The sequence below is a fragment of the Mus caroli genome, chromosome 12 (assembly GCF_900094665.2).
Source record: "Mus caroli chromosome 12, CAROLI_EIJ_v1.1, whole genome shotgun sequence".
Lineage (NCBI taxonomy): Eukaryota > Metazoa > Chordata > Mammalia > Rodentia > Muridae > Mus > Mus caroli.
Window position 1 is genome coordinate 12,951,579 of NC_034581.1, and position 17,218 is coordinate 12,968,796.

A 17,218-nucleotide genomic window follows, 5' to 3' on the forward strand; every position below is an offset into this window, starting at 1 on the left:
CATGTCTGCCTGAATGCTGCCACCATGTCTCCCACCCTGACAATAATGGACCAAGCCTCTAAAACTGTAAGCCAGCCCCAATGAAATGTTCTCCTGTATAAGAGCTGCTGTGGTCCTGATGTGTCTTCACAGCAACAGAAACCCTAGGACAGTCCACTTCTCTTCCCACCAAGGGGAGCTTCCCTCTGTGAACCCCTGCTCATCCATGAAGACACAGATTGAAAGCCACCTTGTCAATGAAACCAGCTGGGACACCTCTGGCCAGTGGGACCTAGTCACTCCTCACTAAACACTGTCTGCTCAATGTGATAACCCCTTGCCAACTTGTCCAGGAATTACTCAGTATCCTGGCCCTCCAGGTCTGCTGCCTTCCTTCAGCTGTAAACAGATGCAGTTCTCAGTGTCACACAAGTGGAGGCAGGTTGAGAATGGTTGTGCCTCTAAACCACAGGCCAGCCATGGGAGGCTGTGGGCAGGGGGCGTCTCGCAGGGTCATGAAATCCTTGCCAGCTTCAACTTCTGGAAGCCAAACCTCACGGCAGCCTCCCCCTAAATGTGCATGTTCTCTATTTATCCAAACGCACGTCCTGGATTATAAACAGTGTATGTAAAAGGCAGTGTATGACTGCCTTTGTTTTCATCCCGGCATGTACAACAGTCCTCCCCTGGCACCTCCTGGCCATCTCTGACCCACCTAGGCTTCCCTTGGGAGCTGGCAGGAGTCACTGTGCACACGGAGTTTCCTGCCATCACTGTCCCTTCATTTCCTCTCCTTGCAGTGACACACCCATCCCCCAACCTTGTAAGTCACTCCATGCTTGGTGGGAGATATTCTGGATACCGAGTGGGGGTTCACACCCTGGCAGTTACAAGATGGGAGTAGAGAACAGAGCCATGTATACTTACTGGCTTACTTTGTGGTACAGCTTTGCAATGCCCTGGTGAGTCCAATCCTTTCCCAGCGTGGGCAAAATGTGCCCAAGAGTGTCAGATCTAAATAAAGATGAAGACAAGCAAAAGCAAAGGGTTACTGCAAGGGGAGAAAAAAAAATGTCCATTTGGCTTAGATTCACTACTCATGCTTCATTAAAACAAACAAAACAAACAAATAACAGTATGAATGAGGACTGGCAAGATGGCTCAGAGGGTAAAGGTGCTTGCTACAAAGTCTAGTGGCCTGAGTTTGATCCCAGCCCTCACAGGCCAGAAGGACAGAATAGACTGTTACAAGTTGATTCCTGAAGTCAATGCTCATGTGCATACATGCATGTGCACCCACAAAAACATAAAAACAAAACCAAAAAAAAACTAAAAGAAACAACAGTGTGACTGAGTGAAATCCATGGTTTTCTCAACAGAAAGCCTCAGGCTCACAGAATCAAGCAAGACCACTAAGGTACGGCTATGGCGAGCCACAATGCTGAAGACTGAGTTTGCCAAACCCAAGTGAAGGGCTGCTAACCATTCTAGAACAGTATTCTCCAAACCCCACCATGTTGGAGTATGATGCCCAAACAGAAACAAGCCACAGCCCTAGTGGCAGCTGCTGAGGCCAAGGCGTTGCCCCATCTGTGCAGTTCCAGCTACACCAGAAACTGTACTAGGGTCCCACAGTGCTCCTCAGACTAAGATGAAAGCTGGCTGCAGACCGCACCACAGTCAAGCCCACCTTGTGATGGTCCCATCGATATCTGAGATGATGACTTTGTCGTCCCAATTCCACAGGTAGATGGTGCCCTCGCAGCGACAGGTGCCCTGGTACTGGGTAGTGACACTGAACACCACATCATTGGGGCCGTTCTTCAACTTCAAGCTTTTCTGAAAATGAAAAATAAAAATAAATAAATAAATAAATAAATAAATAAATAAAATCATGAACAACTTGTGTGCTTGAGCAGGGGTCTGGATGAGGCATCGTTTGGCTCCCATCCCATAAGGACAACACTTTGGTTTTAAAGCAAACCTTTCCCCCAGTTCTACAAAGTCCTCTCTTCTGTTTCTGGTTCTAGTTCTTTCCAGGGCTGGACAAGCAACTGAAGTCAAGTCCAGCCCTCTCTAGCCCTATTTGTGTACCAGCCCCTCTTTACAAGGCATTCCGATTCCAACATAATGCTGACTTGATCAGTACCCAGAGAGTGAATGCAGCGTTAAGTGACAGGCAACCAGGCTTCTCCTCAGTCACACCATTACCTAGGAAATGTAAAGTGCCTTGATGTGAGGACGCAAATGTAAGACAGGCAACAATGTTTGTCCTCAGAAGCACGGTTCTGCTATCGCAACGACACATATTGGAAAAAGAGGCCTTTTAAATCCGTAAAAAATGTGGACTGGGCTCAAGCACATCATACCAAATTCAAACAAAACCGCCTTTGGTCAGGCTTGAGTCTTTGCTGGGATACTCTGAGACACAGCCGCTGGTCACACAGACCCAAAGGTTGACCCAGTGTCCCCCAGGGCCCTGCACATGGCTAAACACGGAATCATCTTTGCCCATTTAAATACCATCCTATCCAAGCCTGCTCCCCTAAATTCTTACAAAATACACAAGACTTTATTTATAGAAAAGCAGCAATATCTGCTCGCTGGATGGTCACAATGTGAAATAAGTCCGGGGTGGGGAAGGTCTCATAAACACACACACACACACACACACACACACAAGAGGAAGGAGGGGGAACCATTTTCTTCCTAAAATTCCCTAAATCCCCTCACACCTGCTTGATTTCCATCAATTTTATAGATGCGATTGGGTTAACAAGCATCTCTCTCAAAGCAAAATCACTCAGGAGAGGCCTTACAAAGTCTCTCAAGCAATGATAATGAGGATAAACGGGATCAGTCAAAGCTGTCTCCTCCTTCTAGGTCAGAAAAAGAGCAAGTCAGAACGCAAAGTCACGCGGAGAGTCCATCTGAACGCTGGAAACACAGGGTACCACTGAGGTGTGAGGCCACCAGTGGCCATGCTGGCATCTCAAAGGTCTAGGAAGGGCTAAGTGGGCACGGAAAGTAGAAGGAATTCCCAGACCTGCAACAAAGCTCTAAACTCTCTCTGGCCATGACCCGAGGAGCAGAACCACAGCTGAGACTCACCAGCTGCTCCGACGTGAGCCGCAGGGTCTTTTTGTAGCTGACATTGGACAAGAGAGAGAGGTGGCTTGAACTTGATGGCTTGGCAGCTGCGTGCTCTTCATCACTGGAGGATGACTCATGCTTTATCCTGGAACACATGGTGATGCAATTAGGAAAGGCATCTGGGTAACCATTAAAAATGCATTAGGCCCGAATCAATGACTTAGGCAATTGGGTCTCTTGGGTGGTCATTTGCCATATGGCTTTAGATTTATCAATGAACTCTTCTTCAATCCCCATTCATACATGGCTTCAGTGTTGAGGGGGAGGGGGCCATCTCTCCCCAGTTTACGAACCCTCATCACTCACTGTTAACTAGTGTGATTCCACTCCTGATGAGCAGAACTGCATCCATTCTGGCCCAGAAAATCACAAATGCAATCACACTCTCCTGCCTTCTTTTCTCTTTCCACAGAAGGCTGAGGGCCAAGCCCTAAAAGTCCAAATGTCTCCAGTCCAAACACCATCAATTCCCTCATATCCAACTCCAAACAATTAGGGCTTAATAAGAGTTACCAACTCACCCCTCCCCCTAAGACTCCTATGATGTCACTGTGAGCCAAAAGCTGTGACAGCACAGCATCCACAGACCAATGCCCTGCTCCTCTACTGTCTCCTTCCTCCAAGCTGGGGCAGGGAGGCAGGGAAAAACTCAGGCTGCTGTCTTTAAGTGCGCCATAGAAAGCAGGTCAGTAAATTAGTTGGTCCCTGGGCTCAATTTTATGGCTTCATCTCCAACCTAATAGTGTCTGCTCTGCCCCCTAAGTCTTAGCCCCATGCGAAGCGCTTAATGGCCTTGGACAGAATGGAAAAACCCAAGTATCCCCAAAGCAGGCATGTCCCTGATGGTCCTGGCTGGGATTTCTACTGCTGTGAGAAAACACCATGACCAAAAACAACATAGGGAGAAAAGGGTTTATTTCAGCTTCTCACTGTCCAGTCACAAACTCCATCACTGATGGAGGGCAGGGCAGGAACTGGAGGCAGGAGCTGAAGCAGAAGTCACAAAGGAGTGCTGCTTGCTGGCTTGCTCCTCATGGTTTGTTCAGCCTGCTTTCTTGTACTACAACCTAGGACCACTTGCCGAGAAATAAATGGCACTGCCCGTGGTAAAATGGGCATCTCCTACATCAATCATTACATATCTTACAGATTTGCCTATAGGCCAATCTCAAGGAGGTCTTTTTTTTTTTTTTTCAATTAAGACTCCCTCTTCTAAGATATGCTTAGGATTGGGTCAAGTTGACAAAAAATAAATACATCAACAAGCACAGCAACTCTCTCATCCCTTTATACAAAACAATAGGCACATAGAACTCCTTCTTTCTTTACCTCAGGAAGTGCTCCTTCCAACATCTCTCAGCTCATCCCTGCCCTGTTCCCTGGCCTGCCTCACGGTCACCCATACAAGGCATCCCATACAAGGCTCCTCACCATGTGGTCATCAGGAAGTGATTCAAACAGCCCCATGATGCCCAGTACCAAGGAGTCACTAAGGGGAGCCCCCACACAGCACCCCACATCTGTGTGGAGGCTTGGCTCTGGATGGAGCCAGATATGGAAAAAACAAAACAAAACACACAAAAAAACAGATAATAGCCTGCTCTCCGTGGGCTTATGCCTAACAAGTCAATCCCAGCACAGCCACCAGGACTGGAGAAGAAGTACTCTCGACAATCCCGAAGCTTGTCAAGATGATGCCAAAGGAGACAGGCCATGTATAGGCTGTAATTCCTTCCGGTTGATCTGAGACAGACCTGAGCTCGGCTCGAGTTGGAGTACAGGCAGCAGCTGCGATCTGAACACCCAAGGTTACCAGGCCAAGGAAACACATGCTGCACTACTTAAGATGAATTAATTATAACTATTCCTGCCTTTCAGCCTGTTAACCTCATCCTAAAGTCCAGAACACACTCAGTTCCACCCCTCCAAACCTCAGGATGCAGCAGTAACAGTGTGCGGACAATGAAACAGACATCTGAGCCCAATGCCAGACACCAGAGGACTTTTCTCTGTACCTCAGTCAGCTCTCCCATAAAACAGCATGCTCAGCCAAAGTCCCTTCCCCTTCCAATATCTGCAGATTCCCTACAGAGCACCCAGGGCAGACACGGTCCTGAGCCACATGACACACTCCAGACAAAGGGATCCTTGTCAAGTGGGATGAGGCTGAAGGGCCCTCTCTGAAGAGGAAAGCTTTGGTGCTCTAGCCAGACTAGAGCGAAGCAAGATCTGAATGTAACTGCAGATCTTAGCAACAACAGATTGATGTGTGCCTCCTTGGGGGAGGGGGAGATGAGTGTGCAAGTTGGACTAGCTGTGATTTCCATCTGCCGCTCAGGAAAAGAACGGCCCACTAAATTCATGTGGCGTGCCATGTTGACGGAATACAGGGAGGGAAACACAGACTCCAACACCAAAGCGGGAGTTGTACAGTTGGCTGCTGGCAGCTCTCTGATGGGCACATGGACAGCGGTTGGAGACTGCCACCTTCCAGCCCTAACCACTCTGAGTGGAACAGGCTGTTCCTAGGCAGAGCCTTCCACAACCCTCTTGAAGTGGCTCATTAAATGTCACTTGCTTTACGGTGGCTGCAAACAGCAACAAAAGGGCCCCAAGTCATTTGAAAACTCCGTGTTCGGATGAGGAACTGTGAACAACGTTTAAGTTAGTGCTTGTCACAGCACACATTTTTCAAATGGCATTTTAATTATTTGTATGGTGACAAGCTGTTTGCTCAATTATGGAACTTTGGGGACGGTTCTGTCAGTCAAGTCTGTCAATCAGAAAACCATTCCGATGCCAGCTTCTTTAAAGGCATCCACATGACTCTGACAAGAGTGGAAGTCAAGGGTGCCACCACAGATGAAGAGAGTCACATCCCTCAAGAGAGCTTCCACACATTCCAGTCTCAGTTCCATTATGCACGAGCCGATTTCTAACTTCTTCAGTTTGATAATGGAATTCATAACGGGGCAGAGTGGGGCTGCGTATATACAACAGGAAAGAACTTGTCCACAGTTCAGTCCAGACAGCAAGAAAGCCCACCACGGCACGCATCAACTCCCAGAGCTGTGCTCCGCAAGTGTCCTGCTGTCCCTCCACCCTCAGCCCACCCCCATGTCCCCGAGTTCCTCCATGGCCAGAAACAGAAAGGAGAGAAGTGGTGATGAGACCAGCAGTGGCACCGTGACCTCTGTGTCCCTGCCCATAATTCCTAACAGCTCACTGGGCCCCAGGGCCATCTCCTCCAGCTCTAGGCCTGGCCTGCAACAGCAGTTAAGTTTGAAAGACACCCAGCATGTGGCCCGCGCAGTACACCTCAAAATAGTTTAAAATGCCCAGTTTAGTTAGGATTGCCATGTGTCCTTAGGTGACTACGGTCTGGCCTGGTGCGCCTGTGCATTCTTGTCACAGGCTCACTGGCAACATTCCATGAGGCTGACGGGAAAGAGAGACTTCAGGGAGCCTCACCCTGTGTCACAGACAGGGATGCAGAGAAGAGTCTTGACGTCAAAGACGGAAGAGAGGCAACCTGACACCACCCTGCCCTAAGCCCTGCTCTGAGCCACTCTGGCCTTTAGACACCACTGCAGACACAGACAGAACTCTTGACCAGAATGACAGGAAGACAGTGCTGAGGCTCACACTTCTGCGTGTGGCATCTATCCCAGGCCTGGCACAGGAGAGCACAGAGCAGCAGGAGAAGGACAAAGTGCCACCACGTGGGCACCAGGAGTAAACCTAGAGGGCCTCCCGCCGAGAGCAGCCCATCCATGCACAACACAGTGTACATCCCAGTCTTTAGTTCTCCACCCTCTTACCCCACCCCAGCCCCACCCCTAGTTAGCCTTCTCCATGGAGAATAAGAAAGCAGACCCTTCCTTGTCAATGGAACAAGCTTCTACCAATAGAGACTTTTAGAAACAAATTAGATTAAGGTGCAGAGCTGTGGCCTGGATCCAGAGGACATGAAACCTAAGCCGGCTTTGCCTGCAACTGAACAGGCACAGGGTGCAGGGACATCAGATCAGGTAGATTCCATGTTCTTAACATGCCCCAACCATAATGGGCTTGGCCTCCAAGGCACAAAATTGATGAAAATGTGGATGGGGCCCTCGGTGACTCTGTCCATGGGTTTTAGCTGCTGAGTAAGAAATGCAGTCTCTGGTTCCCTAGGAACAGGAAGGTTGCAATGGCCAGGTATCAGTATGTCAGTGTGATACTATCCCATGTCAACCTCAGTGCCAGCATCAGCATCAGCACAGATGAAGGACATCGCCCTCAGAGTCAAGGCACCCTCAAGTCCTACAGAGACTGCCCTGAAGACAGAATGCCAGACGCTGACTACGGCACCAAAAGTCAACCAGGGGCTGAAGAGATGGCTCAGTGGAGTAAAGTGCTTGCCATGCCAGCATGAGGGTCTGAGTGGGGATCACCAGCATCCACTTAAAACCCAGGCTCAGCAGCTCACTATAATAATAAAATCCCATTGCTGAGGCTGGGGGAGATGGAGACAGGGCTCAATGGCCAGGCCTGAGTCCTGTGAGAGATCCTGCCTCAGAAAACAAGGTGGAAAGTGACAGAGGAAGACATCCTTTAAAGTACATAGCTGTGGCCAGGAGCTAGGGAACAAGCCTAAGCCAGGTTCCCCCTGTAAATGAACCAGCGCACAGGGAAGCCATCAGCAAACGAGGAAGAGTCCAGTGCTGACCTCTGACCTCGCACATGCACTCCCAGGCAAGTATACTTGCATGTGTGCACTGTGCGCTCGCACACACACACACACACACACATACACACACACACACACACACCACACATGCCAGGGCCAGTAGAGACATTCTAGCTAAGTATCTTGATGAAGCCTCACATTTACCTTGAACCTCAACTATCAGAGAAGCTGTATATTCTGGCGCAAGGAGAAAGACGACCATCTAAATAAACCACTCCCAGTCTCGGTCACCTATTGACTCCAGAGGAACCCAGGCCTAGGATGTGGGCCACTGGCTATCCATACCTGGTGGCCAGGCCAAGCTGGGCAGGCTGCTCTCCGGTATTGTGGCCTTTCCCAGTCAGGCACTGTTCAGGCTTGCTTTCCTAGAGAAAAGAAAAGAGGCCATCAGAGACAGAAGAAAGAGAACGGACTCTCCAAAAGCTCGGGTCCCACCAAAGGGCTCCCTAAGGCCCAGGCACAACAGCGAAGGCGCACATCCAGGATGGGACACACACACACACACACAAACACACAGAGGAAGATCTGGCGGGATGTTTGTTCTGGCAGGTCCTCATTACCTCCTTGCCTAGAAATATCCTAAGATCAAGCTGAGAAACATTTTTTGACAGAAATGAGTCTGTTATCCATAAGTGTTCCTGGCCCCCGACCAAACGCCATCATCCCTGTCACAGAAGTGCCTGCTTTATCAGGGTTGCCTGGATTCCTGAGCATTTTCACAGTATTTTCTTCTAATTGCCAATAGAAATGTTCAAAAATATTTGCACACCATATTTTTCTCAGGGAAAATGAGAACACATTTCTCTCTTCCAATGCAGCGTAATCCTAAAGGGATATGGCTCTTGGATATATGGGAGAGAGCCTGGTGTGTCTAAGAAAATCCTGGGCCCAAGCCCATGCATGGCTTGAGTTTGTGGACCACAGGGCAAGCCAGCTGATTCCTCCAGCCTCGCTCCCTCAGCTTCACTCCCTCAGCCTCTCAAACACTGGGCTGACCCAGTGGCTGTTGATGCTTCAAACAGAAAGCCTGACACACCAGGGAGGAATCAGGGAGGGGACGCAACAGGGACAGGGGACCACCACTGAGTCAGAAGAGGCCATAGAACATGTCAACAGATGTAGGAGACACAGTGAAGACACCTTTGTGTGTGTCCTTTGGTCAGGAGACAGGTTAACTACTTCCACTGTCATGTTTTAATAAAGCAAGCAAGTTAGGCGGGGCATGAAGGCTCATGCTTAAAATCTCAGCACTGGGGAAGCTGAGACAGGAAGACCACTGCAAGTTTGCAGTAAGTGAGACTCTAAACAGAGACTCTCAAGGGAAGTGACGTTAAGTCAAGCTAATAATAAATATCTTAAAGTAGCACACTGGAAACTAGTTTGAAATAGTCCTTCAGCTAGCTGGCTGGGTGGCTGGGTGGCAGGGTGGATGGCAGGGTGGCAGGGTATCTGGCTGGGTGTCTGGCTGGGTGGCAGGGTGTCTGGCTGGGTGGTAGGATGGGTGGCAGGGTGGCTTGGGTGGCTAGGTGGGTGGATGGGTGGATGGATGGATAGATGGATGGATGGATGCAGGAGTCTTGTAAGTAATTCCTAGCTGGCCTGACACTCACTATGTAACCTGGACTGGTCTCCAACCTGTGGTGATTCTCCTGCCTCTGCCTCTGGAGTATCCCAGTCACAGGCATGCAATGCCACACCCAGCTTTACTATGTAGGCTTTTTTGTTTCTGATTGTTCGTTTTTTTTTGCATTTCCTTTTGTTTTGTTTTGTCTTGGTTTGGTTTTTGAGACGGGGTCTCATTATGTGACCTTGGCTGACCTAAAACTCACTAGACCACTCTAGTAGACCAGGCTGAGCTTGAACTCATAGAGAGCCACCTGCCTCTGACTCATTAAAGCCATGCATCACCATGCCCAGCCTCTGTTTTCTTTTACAAGATAAAAGCAACAGACATAGCCAGTTATGTATTATCGACTGAATGATTTTAAGTAAGTGACTTGGCCACCACAGTTAAGAACTTTTCATTAGGCTAATTTGGAAATAATTTCCATTCTTTAGAGAAACATTTATTTCCATAAATGCCCCTTACTTCACTGGAATTCCCCTTAATTCTAACTGTTGAGAATCTAGGAAATCTACAAATAAGAAGTCTTTGAAGTGTACTTCTTCCTGAAATTCTAGAACATTCTGCCCTCTGGTAAGGAAACTGAAAAGCCCTTTATGCTTGAGTCCACTGCAGGATGGCGTCTATGCTTGTGCGGACTTGCACAAACGCTTGGAGATAAGGCAGCAGGCGGCAATATGCAGATGCCCGAGCAGCACATCAAAGAACAACTGGATCTGCATACAGCTCTTCAGGGCACCTTCTCCCTTTAAACTCACAGAATCAAGTGAGCTCAGTGACATTGCTGGTAGTGTTTGCATAGCCTTCTGTTTTTTTATACTACCTTCCAGAAACAACCATCGCTCAGTAAGTACACACCACACCCCTCTACCAGCTCCACAGGAAGCAAAGCTGTAAGAGGTTTCTGTTTTCCTGGAACTTAGGGTGTAGAGGAGGTAAGAAATATTAGTCAAATGGTCTCACTAATAAATGTATAGTTATAAATCCTGACAAAGTTCAGGAGGGAGAAGGACATGGCCTACAAAACCAGCAACAGCAGGCTGGGTTAATCTGGCACAAAAAAAAAAAAAAAAAAAGAGTTAAGTTGCTGGTTAATTGAGTGAAGAGGGATCAAAGGGATCCTGACAGCAGTAGTTAGAGGAAAGAGCATGTGCAAAGGCCCAGGGGCAGAGTTGATTCTAGTCACGAAGGCTAAAGGATAGAAGGAAGGCAATAATAGGATAACAAGAGAGGGCAGGGCTAAAACACACAAGTACTTTAGGATGATGAAGACCTTGGTCATCACTGTAGGAGCCCTGAAAAGCCACTAAAAAGGTTGAATCAGGAACTGAAGAAATGACTCAATAGGAAGAGCACTTGCTTCACAAGCAAGAGGGTCTGCATCAGCTCTCAGCACCTGTGAAAAAGCAGGGCCTGGCTAGGCATGCCCGTAAATCCAGATCTGTGGCAGGTCTCGGAGAGAAGGCTCACCAGAGCTTGCTGACGGCCAGCCTAGCTCCAGGCTCAGTGGGAGACAGGGTCTCAAGGAAATGGGGAGAAAAGGAACAGAGCAGGACACCCAGTACCCTCCTCTGGCCTCAAGCACATACCAGACACACACAGACACACACAGAGGGCTGTGTACGTTACCATGCACACATACAGCACAAATACACACACACACACACTCACACATACATAAATATGTACTCCACACACACAAAGATGTGCACATTACCACACATGTACATACATGTGCACATCAATAATGAAAAAAGATTTGAGCAAGGACCAACATAAATTAGGATCACCACCTTAAACAAGCCAATCCAACTCGATACAGAGAACGAGAAAGAGGAGACAAGGGTGGGCTGGAGAGCAGCCTGGAAGAGGGGGAGGTGGTCTGGACTTGTGGGAGAGCAAGGGAAATGCTCAACTTCGAGCAACACTTATTCCGTATCCTCATAAGCCTCCAAGGAGAGGATATGAATAAAGGCCATGTCCAGTCACAGACGGCCAGTGGAGCCATTCCCAGCCCACTGTTCCCACAAAGGGACACCCTGAGTGTGCCTGAGAGCACCTCACACCTGCATGCCTCAAAGCTTCTGCCTAGCTGGCTAAGTGACAGATGGGTGTGGAACACAAAGGACCGTCTGGTTTGTCTGGCCTGGAAACAAGAAATCGAGTCACCCTAGAGGCATGAGTGGATGCTGGAGGAAAACCAAGTGGTGAAAACAGAAGAGAAAGGACCCTACGTACAGCGTGCAGCTGGCCAGAGGAAGAGCAATTGAGAGAGAGGGGAGAAAAGCCAGGAGAGCCCTGAGTCTGGAGGCCAAGCAAGGAAAGTGCTCTGGACAGGGGCTAAGAGACAGAGAGAGACCAGGAAAAGCAGGGCCTTTCCCAGGATCTCAAGCAAAGCCATGTGTATCAGACCTGCCCCTTCAGGGACATGACTACAAGGGCTCAGTCACGAGCCATGGCAAGTCTCGCCAGCACAACCCTCATCAGCATAACGTGTTTAAAATGTAAGTTATGGCGAAACCCTTCTGTGACGGTTACTACTGTTAACTTGGCGAGATCTAGGTTGGGTTAATTTGCCTGGAAAGACCCACCCTAATTGTGAGTGGCACCATTCATGGCCTGGAGTCCTGGACTGAACACAGAGGAGAAAGCCGGCTGAGCCAGCACCAGCCTCCATCTCTCAATGTGACCGGCTGCTTCAAGCTCCTGCTGCCTTCACATCTCCACCGTGATAGGCCGCGCTTTCAATAATCTGTCAGCCAAAAAAAGTTCCACCTCCCTTAAGTTGCTGTTGGGTATTCTGCCCCGGCAACAGGACATGCACCTAGTACATCTTCCTTTTTACTCATAAAGAAACCCCAGAGTGGAAAAACAACTTGACTTGGATCTACAAGCCAGAAGGTGACAGAGCCAGGCTCTGCTGGCCTCTCCTCCTTCCTGTTCACCTTCTACCTGTGGCCCCTTTGCAGTAGAGCCAGCTCACCGAAACCCGGTATTATGGCATGTGTTTATTTCACACCTACAAACAGACAGAAGTAAACCCATCTACACCAAGCCAAACCTCACTGGGTGCAACCCCACGTCACGCTCTCCACTCACCTCTTTGATCGTGGCATTTCTTCCTCTCCAGGAAAACCACCATCTTCCTCCCTTTTTGGGCATCTTATCTCTCATGATGGATTCCACAGTGGCCTGTTTTAAATGGATGGTAACATAAATAATGGAACCAAAAAAAAAAAATCAACTTAGCACGACCAAAACAAAAGAAAACATACGTGCAAATCAAAGTCGGAGGCGAAAAGCAAACAAATGAAACAGAACACAACATACTGTGGGTGGACTGAAAATTTTAGAAAGGCAAAACCTAATGGCGTCCAAAATCCCGTGGAGGTAACTGAGACACGAAGACTTAAGAAGATGGGAAAAGAAGCAACAGACAACAAACAGAAAACACCACAGCAACAACAGGGAAGAAAGGATTAGAAACCATTAGTGGTTAGTAGATCTTAAGTGTTCACAGTACAATGGCTGATGACAGTACAGTACTACTAGCTTCAATATGGCGACTACAAAATAAAACAAGAAAAGGAAAACGTGGTCGCTGCAGCACAGGACCAAAAAGCTGCACGGCTGCCGCCAGCACAGTCAGTCAAAATGCACAGCTGCCGCCAGCACAGTCAAAATGCATGGCTCTTTTTTTTTTTTTGGCAAATTTAAGTTTTCAAAGTTTGACCAACTGAGGTTTAGCAGATTGATTTAAAAATCAAAATCAAAGATTAAAGACAAAACTCATATGGATGCCTTGCATACAAAGCTTGATGGGGGGGGATTAGATATAAAATAGTCATTTTGTAAATAATTCTAACTAGCAATGCCTGGCTTAAGGCTATTTGGGGGCCAAAGCCAATGTTATCTACATTTCCCTCTTCCATTTAGAAGCAGCCATTATCTCAGCTAATGGAGAAATCTCAGAGTGGAGAAACTAAGTATTTCAATCTAACAGGACATGGGTAGGTAGATAGATACATGCTTCACAGACTTATATTCAGATATGCAATTCATATTTAAGAGATCCGTATCTGACACAGAAGGTAAACTGAGTCCACTCAAATGCAAACTGTGCATACAATGTTCATGGACAGCACAGCCTGCAGATATACTGTCCTCTCTCCGCCTCCACCCCTGCGAGTTCATCCACAGAGACAAGCTATACAACCTAACAAGAAAACCTAACAGGATTATGCCTTTTAGATGGCATCTAAGGTCCACTAACAAACAAAAACAGCCAAGAAAACCCTCGGACAGGACTACAGTAAGTAGGTATTGGGTGTTAAATCTACAACAATCCAAAAAGTTCCATGCCGGTTCATGAGTAAACACATCACTGGGACAGAAAATAAAGTTCAGATTAAGAAACTAGCCTCAACTCATAGATAAATGGGACAGCCACCACCAACCATCAAGCAGGCTACCTAGCAAATGACACTGGGGTGACCCTAAGGTGATTCTGAACTTTTAGACCCTGTAAGCCGAGCAACTGCCTCCTTCCAAACTGTGGTCCAGAACCAGGCTGCAACATATTCAGAGAGGCTTGGGGGAGTGCACTCAGTTCCAGAGACAAAACCCCATTTGCCCGTACCATTCATGCTCATTCCGCTGCTCTGCCGAGAACCAGTTTAGAAGTGATCAAGCTTTGAGCAGTGAGGCATGAAGAGTCTGTCCTACCTCCATTCCTACTCTGGGCACTGTTATATAAGGAAATGTGTGAAGCACGGTCACCAAGACCATTTTAAAAGTGCTAATTATGTAACCAACAGCATAACAAAGGCTAAATACTACATTGAAAACCAGTTCTGTATTAGAGGAACAGCGTTAGCAGAACCCCTAATCCACTAGATCACAACCCATGGGCTTCGTCATCTGTAAGCTGTGCCTCAGCTACAATATTGAAAAGGGCTACCAAACACACAGCCACCACCCCCAAGCTACAGCTCACATAAAAGGGACACCCAGGCTAAACAAAGTGAGATTTGACCTCCAAAACCTTAGACTTGGGAAAGATCTAACAGACTGCAACAGTTCCTTGGCTGTCAGGAACTAGCCCATCAAAAACTGTGACTCCACAGCCCAAAGAGCAGGCCCAAAATCTAGAAGGAAGACGACACAGAAGACATGAGCAATTCTAGGCAAGTGGAGAAGGAGGTGAACACTGTGGGGCTGGCGGGGCTGCCTTCCTCATCCAGCTCTGGCTTGCAGCCACTCCCCTGTTCCCCTGCAGGCCAGGAGCTACTCAAGTCCCATCCTCAGCCCTGCCTTGGAGAAGCAGGCACTGGACTGGCTTCTTCTGTCAACACCTGTTGACAGTCATGACCTGTGCATCTGCCCCGGGGTCTACTCCTGCCTTTCCACAAGTATGCTTTCCCTCTGCAACTTCCCTTGTTTCTGCATCCTGGTGTGTGCCACTCTAGGTGTTGGGAGTGGGAGCAAGAGCCTACAGTACCATGATTTGCAAACTCTTGCCCTGGTGCGGGAGGGAAGTGGGGTCAGGTGCAAGAGAGGGAGATGACAAACACTGATATGGGAACTCCTGAGCATCAGGACACCATGGCCTCAGGTTTCCCAAGCCAAGCTATGACTCCCCATTACCCTGTCCCTCCCCAACCCCCTTTTCTTAATTGTGTTAGCGCTCACCTTTGGCAAAGGTTTCTGGAAAGCTTGCATCGCCAGAAGTAGAGGAGCTGCCGTTGTCCAGTTGTAATACCTAGCGAGACAAGGAAATGGTGTCAGAAGAGGGGGCCGTGTCTACTGTCACGTGGGATGTCACAGAACAGGTGGACCCCAATGACGCCTTTTATCAAGCCTTCCGCACTGATCCTGTCTACACAATGCCTCCCTCCCTCCTGTTCACCTCACAGCTATGGTGAAGGATCAGCAGCAGACAAGGTGGTGGGGGTGGACAGACAGGCATGCCACTAGCTGGGCAGCAGTCGAGTCCCACTGTGATCCTTGCTCCAAGCCATGACCTACTGACCTCGATGGAAAAGGGACAGGCAACTACTCCATAACCTCCTGAGACCACACATAGAAAAGCCACTTGTCACCTCATCTCAGTGGGGAAAGTCTACCAACAGTCAGTAGAGATCACTGCATACCACAGACCTCGGATGTCCATAAACTACCTCTCTAAACTTAAGGGCAGCTGTGCCTATGCATAGGACCAGATATAGTCAAAGTCCCACGGTCTGGGCACCACCCCTGACATTGTCAATTTCAACCTCTGGTGCAGGCACATATTAAAATTCCCAAGATGGGGCTGGGGAGACAGCTCAGTAAGTAAGGTGCATGCCCTGAAAGACTCTGACTTCAGATCCCCAGCCCCCACATTAAAAAGCCAAGCCTGGTGGCACAGACCCGTAACTCCAGTGCTAGGGAAGTGTGGAAGCAGAGGGATGCCTGGGGATTGCCTGTCAGCCAGTCAGGCCAAACCAGCAAGTTCCAGATTCAGTGGGAGACCCCATCTCAAAAATAAGGTAGGAGACTGGGCATGGTGCCAACCACCTTTAATCCCAGCAACTAGAGAGGCAGAGGTAGGCAGATCTCAGGGAGTTTGAAGCCAACATGGTCTACATAGTTCCAGGACAGCTAGGACTACACAGAGAGACCCTGCCTCAAAAAAACAAACAAACAAACAAACAAAAAAAGATAGAGTGCTCAAAGATGACAGAAAATGTGGACCTCTGGCCTCCTCATATATACATACATATGACACATGCACAAACACACCATATATACACACACCACACATATTTACTTACACAAAACACACATACACGTGCACACACAGACAGACACACACACACACACACACACTCCCCAAGACTCGCAATAATCTCAACCCAGCAGCTGCATGGGAACATAAAATTTTACAAATGATAAAGGGCAACAATTAAGTTTAACAACGACTTTGTTAAGGCCTGACGGAAGGCCTGACACAGTGCCACTGTCAACAAGAACTCACTTATTGCCAACCTTGACCACGAGGTTGGGGTCATCGATGATTGCAGGGTTGTCGGCAAATTGCTGATATGACACGGCTTGTTCCAAAAATGCATCTGTGGTAGCAACGGTAGGACAGGAGGGGGGAATCACAAAGTGTGTTTCTTAAAGAAGCAGGCCAATTTTCAGCGGACTCATCCCCCATGTGTTTCCCTGGGAGATTACAAACTGCACTTCATCAGACAGTCCTACAAATCCTACAAAATGCAATAGGAAAGAGGGAGCCTGGCTTGATGTTTTATTTGGGGGTAGGGGGTATTAAGATATCAACAAACATGGGGGTGGAGCCAGCATGTAGAAGCGGAGAATGTTTACCAGGGATGCCAGCTTGAGTCACTTTCGCTGTGGTAACCTGAGACAAGTGACTGAACTCCCAGGCCTCAGAGACTGTGCCCTTACCATGTGCATCATGGTCCTTTAAGTGAGGGAGGATGGCACTTGGCATCCTGCCCAAAGTGAGGGCTTGGGCAGTGTTGGCAGCTGCATGGCCAATGGCTGTCACCTATGCCAAGTGCGGGAGCTCCGGCCCTATAGGGCCTGCTGCTGACCATGCTCATTCTCGCTCATCCTTGGAGGTGCCAGCCTCCCCAAGCTCAGGGCAGGCCCTCCAGGTGGGAATGCTATGGGAGCAGAAGGCCAGTCCTCAGCCCTGGACCAGAGAGCCTCTGAGGGTC

At 48.5% G+C, this 17,218-nt stretch overlaps 1 protein-coding gene across 7 annotated transcripts in view; it reads right to left on the reverse strand.

Moving 5' to 3' along the window:
* Positions 1 to 17,218, reverse strand: part of Lpin1 (lipin 1) — a 103,628-nt gene that overhangs the window by 9,857 nt on the left and 76,553 nt on the right. For 6 of the 7 annotated variants that reach the window (XM_029484351.1, XM_021179735.2, XM_021179740.2 and 3 more), the window contains 7 exons: positions 16,507 to 16,600; positions 15,180 to 15,249; positions 12,588 to 12,680; positions 8,150 to 8,229; positions 3,091 to 3,217; positions 1,670 to 1,818; positions 907 to 993 (listed from right to left, as the gene is read on the reverse strand). In XM_029484351.1, coding sequence (XP_029340211.1) covers positions 907 to 993; positions 1,670 to 1,818; positions 3,091 to 3,217; positions 8,150 to 8,229; positions 12,588 to 12,680; positions 15,180 to 15,249; positions 16,507 to 16,600 — 700 coding nt within the window. Of the gene's footprint in view, positions 1 to 906; positions 994 to 1,669; positions 1,819 to 3,090; positions 3,218 to 8,149; positions 8,230 to 12,587; positions 12,681 to 12,818; positions 12,897 to 15,179; positions 15,250 to 16,506; positions 16,601 to 17,218 lie in introns of all 7 variants that reach the window. The other variant, XM_029484352.1, reaches the window with a different exon arrangement.